At 35.7% G+C, this 7,228-nt stretch overlaps 1 protein-coding gene across 1 annotated transcript; it reads right to left on the reverse strand.

Annotated features, from left to right (window-relative positions):
• Positions 1-1,499: 1,499 nt before the first annotated feature.
• Positions 1,500-3,491, reverse strand: LOC149150524 (disease resistance protein RPS5-like). Its single transcript, XM_089442846.1, has one exon. The coding sequence runs from the start codon at positions 3,489-3,491 to the stop codon at positions 1,500-1,502; it is 1,992 nt and encodes a 663-aa protein (XP_089298972.1).
• Between the last annotated feature and the right edge of the window lie 3,737 nt (positions 3,492-7,228).

Raw genomic sequence — 7,228 nt, forward strand, 5'->3', positions numbered from 1 at the left:
ATGAAAGGTATTGATAAGCTTACAAAAAAATAAAAATCATTCCCACTAATATGCATCACCCTTCACCCAATTTCAAGAAACAAGTGGAACTTGGTTTTTCGTGTGTCGAGCTTCATAACTAGAACTACATTGTTGTTCAATGTATTATATACACACTTAAAAAACCAACAATGTGAAGTGACATGGCTAATTAATACACTAGTTTCATTCTGAAAAGTGGTTGAGAAGTGGCTAATCAATACACTAGTTTAGTGTCTTCATGTGATTAGTTCTAATTTTTCCTATATAGTCTAACTTCATATGTTTTTTTATAACATAGTTTGAATCATTCAATTGATTATGTTGTCCTTGTATATTTCACTTGATTATGTTTTCCCGCTATGTTTCACTTAGATACAACATATCAAATTATATGAATGATGTGGGATATCCAATATGGTGGGAAAGCATGGAGCACAATGCACTTTAATAAATCTACCACATGGATAGGTAAGACATTCAGATAGTGGAAATTTCAATCTAAAGTTCCTTTATGTCATAAATTCATTAAATTGATGGTTAAAGAGTGTATGAAGGATTAAATGGTCAACAAATAAGTAGTAGGGAAAAGGTTTTGAATTGTCTTAAATGTGTGGTTACTTAGTTGCATTATATAAATTATAATTACATGCAAATAAAATAAAGAGATTAAGATTGTGCAGTGCATATTGTTTTTAAACAAAGAGGAAAATTCTTCAAATAAATTTTGGATTGAAATGAAATTGATTAATAATTGTGATAATTTTATAATTCTTTACTTGTTGAAAAAATATTTTTATCTATATATATTTATTTATTTAAATATATGTTGATTTATGAACATGTTTACAATCTAGATTTTTTTTTCTCAGTATTAAAGAATAGAACCTTTTTCAGGATATTACAACATAGTCATGTCATACAAGTGGAACCCAGATAGGGAGGTTATCATTAAACCCTCCCAACCACCCATGCTATCTTATACCAAGCACAGTCACACTTTGACCTTGGGAAGGAAAAATCGATGAATAGAGTAGGGAAAATCATGATGTAAGGAAGGTCAAATGGCTTTAATGAAGAAAACTACATTCAATTACATCTTGGGTATCCTAAATAAAAAGTAACCTCATTGCGAATGAAAAATAACCTCGTTGCAAAGGTGTTGAAGTATGGTTCCACTAACTAATAATAAAAATGAATAATGACAAATTCGGATGACCGAGGGCGATCAAATGAAAGTCATAGTCAAGTGAAATTCACAACAATTCAAGACAATAAGATTTGTAAAAATCTAAAAGCCCTAAAAGTACACAAATTTTGAAATATAAAAAATTTGTTACAAAGACTTTTTTATTTTTTATTTAAAAAAAAGAATTTAATATTTCATAAATTATAGGATAAATAATTTACGAATCAAAAGCAAGCCGAACATTACTAAAAAGATGCTTGAAGTATATCTCATAAAAATAATTTTCAAACCTTTATTTAAATACAATCTCACAGTTTGGAAGCTTTCTAATCTCATCGGGGATCACCATCAAATTACATCCCCAAAGATTGAGATACTTCAGATTTTTAAGTTCTCCTATTCTAGAAGGCAACGATCTTAACTTTTTACAACAGTCCAGATACAAGAATTGAAGATCTGAAAGATTACCAATCTCTTCAGATATATCTGCAATGTCAGTGGCACTCAAAATGAGAAATTCAAGTCTTCTCAATTGCCACAATGATGTTGGCAATGATTGTATGGCCGTGCAATGAAGATCCAATATCCTTAAAGAGGAGAGGTTGAGTAAAAATGCTTCTGGAATTTCTTTCAATGCCGCATTCACTCCCAAGATTAAAGTAACTAGTTTGGGACATCTCAATTCCTTTGCCGGCAAAGACTTAATATCATTATTCATAACTGATATTCGCCTGCAATCATCCGAATTTGGAATGTCAGGGAAACGTTGAAGACATTGACCTGCCCTCCATACACAATTCTCCTGGTTCTCGCCAATATAAATTGCCATGTCGTGGACAACATCGTGAACTCTAATGACGCCCTCTTCCACCCGGATTAAGCAACGATTTTCAAGCAGCTTTACATAGCTTTCCCCGGTCTTTAATACATAGTCATAATCCGCATCTTCTTTCGTCTTAACTAGGCCTTCTGATATCCATGCTTGCGCCGTCAACTCCACCAGCATTCCAGCGTCTTCACTTAAAATGCCACAGAAAAGAAAACAGCTTCTCAAATTAGCATCGGGCAGACTATCATAACTCCATCTCAATCGTTGATACAATTCTCTATCAATTCGAGGATGAGTAATTGGAAAATTTAAATCCACTTTTCGCATCTGTTTTAGAGCAAGCTTCCACTCATCTACAGCTGTGTTGCCCGTCATTGTCGAGGCTATTACCTTTATTGCCAAGGGCAACCCTTTACACTCCTCGGCCACCTGTCGTGCTGTATTTTCTATATCCTCTGGAACATGGCCGTCTTCAAAAGCTACTTTCAAAAACAACTCCCACGCCTCCTCGCTTCGTAGGGGTCGTATTTCCATGAACTCTTTTGCATTCATTTCTCGAATTAGATCTTTATTTCGAGTTGTGAAGACGACTTTGCTTCCTTTATTCTTCCCAAATTCCACACCCAATTCTTTCAGATAGAGTGCCCCCCACATGTCGTCTAAGACCAAAAAGAATTTCTTGGTCTTCATATATGCACACAGCTTCATCTTTACCATGTCAGCACAGCAGTTGGCGAGATCTAAATGAATTGCAGAAGCAATATCATTTTGCATCTGCAGAATTGGGAACTGAGCGACTGTAATCCAAATTACATGATCGAAAACATAACTAACCTTGCAGGTGTTGTAGACTTTTTTCAGCAATGTTGTTTTTCCCACACCACCCATACCATATACACCAATAATTTGAACATGGGGAGCTTCTAAAATCCATCTCTGTAGCTGTGCCTCGGCAGATTTGATTTCCAATCCGACCAATCCGGTATTGGGTTCATCCTGAAGTAGTAGGCCTGGCTGTTGTTGTGCAGAAGATGCAATCTGCTGAGCACTGCAAAAGACGGAAAAGTCGGTTCTAAGCTGATTATGGAGCTCAAGGATAGTTGTGTTCCACTCTCGGATTTGCTTAAAGACATTGGGCTTGCACATGAGTGATTCAATACACTGCTGTAGACACGGGCGTTGTGAACGATGGATCAAGTCTCTGGCCTCTCCAACTTTGCGTTGCATCCTTAGCAAACAGTTCTTCAGAGAATCCGGTGCCTCCCTCTGCTGATCTTGAAATTGAGAATTGATGTCAAGCAAGAGGCCCTTCATACGATTTAACTGCTCTTCCAGAAGCTCACGGTTGCCATCTAAGTGAATTAGATCGTCTATCTGTTGGATGACTTGTTGGATGATTGGAACAAAAATAACGTTGCTAGTAGTGTTACCTACGGTTCCCGTTACAATATCCATTGCTTGTACCAACAGCAGGTGAGATCAGAGCAGCGTAGCAGATGAAATCAGAGTAGAATAGAATAGAGTATGGATTAAAAAATCAAAGACGAAACAAAACGGGCCGGCAGATTGTGAATATAAGAAGAAGCAGCAAACATTAACAAAAAGAGATGTCTATCCGACTTGAAGGCTCTCACCAGTTATTCACCGTGAGATGCTGGAATTCATGTAATATGGAAGACCCACCTAAGAGGATGATGTTAGGTCACTTGAAGTCCAACTGTAAACTTAATAATGGACTTTGATGTTGGGTCAGGGTCCAGCTGTAAACTTAAAAAATCAATCGTTGATTTTGTTGTTCAGAGTTTTCTAGATGAATTAAAGATGACCATACAAAATGGAATCAATTATTGATTTCAGCTATGATATAGAAATTCCAACTACTATATCTTAGTCATTAAATGTGAGAATCGCTTTGCGAATAAATTTATGGGCATTGTTTCATTGACACGGACATCTCTGACGTGTACAATATTTGAGAGTGGTCATTAATGAATGTTTGACTTCAATATTCGTCTCCCTTATCCTTAAAATCACGGGTCCTTTGTGTTCAATGATACAGCGAGGCAAGGAAACTTCTCACCTTTCAACTGCAACAATTTTAGAATCGGCTTGAGCGAGCAAATGAAACTTCTCACCTTTCAACTATCTTAAAAGTCTAAACACGAGAGTTGGAAAGTAAGAAGTCTAAACACGAGAGTTGAAGATGTAAGAGATTGAAAATGTAGGAGGCAGCGTGGGAAACTGAGACGTACGAATTACGACGAGCAAATGAAACTTCTCACCTTTCAACTATCTAAAAAGTCTAAACACGAGAGTTGGAAAGTAAGAAGTCTAAACACGAGAGTTGAAAATGTAAGAGATTGAAAATGTAGGAGGCAGCGTGGGAAACTGAGACGTACGAATTACGATTATCTCAAAAGTCTAACGGGAAAACCAATGCAATTGAAGATAATCGGGCACATAATACACAATCTCCAATAGGTTAGAGACGCTTTCTTCTCCCATATTATTAATATAAAAACGAAATTAGAAATGGTAAAATATAAATTAGTGATTATATCAATTAAATGATTGGTATGGTTCGTAAATGTGGATAGGAATTAATAACTAGTGTAGTGATATAAATTAAAATATTTATAAGCATTAATATGTAATAAATTTTTTTTTAAGGGTGATTTTGGTGCTAAGTAAAAGACATAGAGGGTATTTAACCCCAATATATGTCGTATGGGATGACATGAAGTGTTTTCAACACATTTGAGGCGATCCACGAGAACTAATGGTTCTTGAAGGGTGTTGTGGTATATGTGATATGTGGGATCTTTTGGATAGACATTGGATTTGCGTGGTAATGGGCAAAGGGAAACTTGTAGGAAACGTCTATGTTGGAGTGTAGGGTGGCTCATTATCCTTGTCATCCATGGCTCCCCAACTTGTAATAGTTTCATCCCTTGTTGTGGTAGCAGCTCCGCATAGAATGACTTAGGACCTGAGTTTGTGGTGGTCACACAAACACCTAGTAGAAGGGAATTGGGGAGAAGCACTTAATAGTTGGAGTTGATAATTATGGTGATGTGCGACCATTTCATTTCCAAGCTCACTAGTTAACTTCTCCCCCATAGCCTTTGGGTTTGTTCATATTTTTTCCCTTGTTTGGGCTGTTAATTTGTATGGTGGAATGGTTATTTTGCCTCGGAAAGTCGTGGACAAGTTTATGTTTGTTGGGGGGTAAGCCCCTCCTGGTCTCTATCATGTGTTCATTACTCACGGTCAATTGAGGAGGTAATGGTGTTGTTTATAGGGTTCCTCCTCTCTATGTTGGGATTGAGAACCATTTATGGTTCTGGTTTTGGTTAGTGTCAGAAGTGACAATATGTCAAATCCATTACAGCGTGTAGTTCTATAACTCTTCTTGGTCTCCTTGTCTTGGAAGGATGGGTGTTGGTTTCTCTAAGCATACGGCGTGGGATTGATGGTCTTTAGTGGACTTTCCACAGCCCATGCAATGCCAATGAGGTCGTGCTCATAGAGGCATAGGGCCTTGTGGCCATGGACCAGACCTTTGGGCAAAGATTCAAGACTTTAAGGAGGAAGTAGACCAATAGCCACCTTTGTCCCCTGGTGGAATCAATTTTCCACCTCCATTTGATTCACTGGAAAACCAAATTCAAAAATTCACCACCATCTTGGAGCAACTCACACGTGATTGACATGATGATCGGAATGAAATCATTGCGTTCATGAATGACCTTTAGCATAACCAATGACATATGATGAATAGACTAGTATCCTTGCATTGAGGACAGAGAAGGGACAGGGACAGAGAAGGATCCAGGCGAGGGTGGATGGATTGGAGGGAAGATTGGCATATATGGAAGCACACATTGATGATGGACTTCACCCCTCTCCATCTCCAAGAAATGGACCAAACGTTCCAAGAGCTAGGTAATCTTATTGATTTATGATGAATAGTGGATCTATTTTCATTTTGGGTTTTTTTTTTCTTTTTTTTGGGCAATCTGCATATGGTCTCTATGTGTACTGCAATTATTGTTAATGTGTTTTTGTCATTATCTTCTAGACAACAAGACTAGTGGGAATGAGGCCACGAGTAGACCAGTACCAAGTTTCTGAGATTGTACTCTTCTTCATATGAATTAGAAATGCTTCATTCACAAAAAAATAAAATAATAAACATCAAAACTCTTAAAATACATTTCATATTGCCTATATTAAAAAAAATCATAAAAAATATTAAAATTATAACTTTAATTTAAATTATTATTATTATTTATACTACAAAGAAGTACTATATGAGTTAAACAATATTTTAATCATCGAGATTCATCCCCACTTTGCCATGAGAATTCTTAAATTGTAAATATCTTTTGTTACAATACCATGGACCAATACTATGGCTTATCAATATTACATATCCAATATGACACATGTTGATATGACATTTTTTTTAATTAATTAATTTGAGATAAATTAATTAAAGGAGTAAAACTAACTTGGAGATAAATCTTAACCCTTGATCTGTGTATTGTGTATAATTATGAGGGATGAAATCTCTTTTCATTCTAAAAGAGGTTTGCACCTTAAGAGATTTGGTGCCTCTTGGCACTTGGTTGATTAACCTCTAGAAGCTACTACTTGTCTTCCTCTCTCTTGGTAGATTCAAGATATTATCGATTAACCTCGAGGAGCTAAGACTTGTCCTCCTCTCTATAAATCAGGTCACAATCCAAGGGATTTGAACCTTGGATCTCTTTAATTTTCTCATGACTCACATTATTTGGATCACCAAATGAGTTACCCACTCTGACTAGGCTGGTTTAATTATTAATTATAATTATAATTATTATTTTATAATTATAATTATAATTATAATTTTTTTAATATTAATTATTAATTATAACTATTTATTTTATTTATTTTACTAAATCAAAACATTTAGCAAGTGTAATATGTATTGTTGCTACTTAGTACCTCCTCCCATGTAAAAAGTAATTAATAATGATAAATAATAATAATAAATTTATTGATGCCAGTTGGATTTTAAGTTAGAGGGAGTTAGTTGAAGCAACGTGAAGAAGTTAGTTGTGAGAGATAGATTGACATTTAGAAAATTGATGTTATAGAAATTTGGACTTTGTAAATCTTAAATTTGCGTAAAAGAAGAATTGACA

The sequence above is a fragment of the Pinus tabuliformis genome, chromosome 9, assembly GCF_031772625.1.
Source record: "Pinus tabuliformis cultivar Carrire ecotype Pingquan chromosome 9, CPIR1, whole genome shotgun sequence".
Lineage (NCBI taxonomy): Eukaryota > Viridiplantae > Streptophyta > Pinopsida > Pinales > Pinaceae > Pinus > Pinus tabuliformis.

Bases quoted from the DNA above. Each gene is read 5' to 3' on its own strand.
- LOC149150524 (XM_089442846.1), bottom strand. From the start codon at position 3,491: ATGGATATTGTAACGGGAACCGTAGGTAACACTACTAGCAACGTTATT.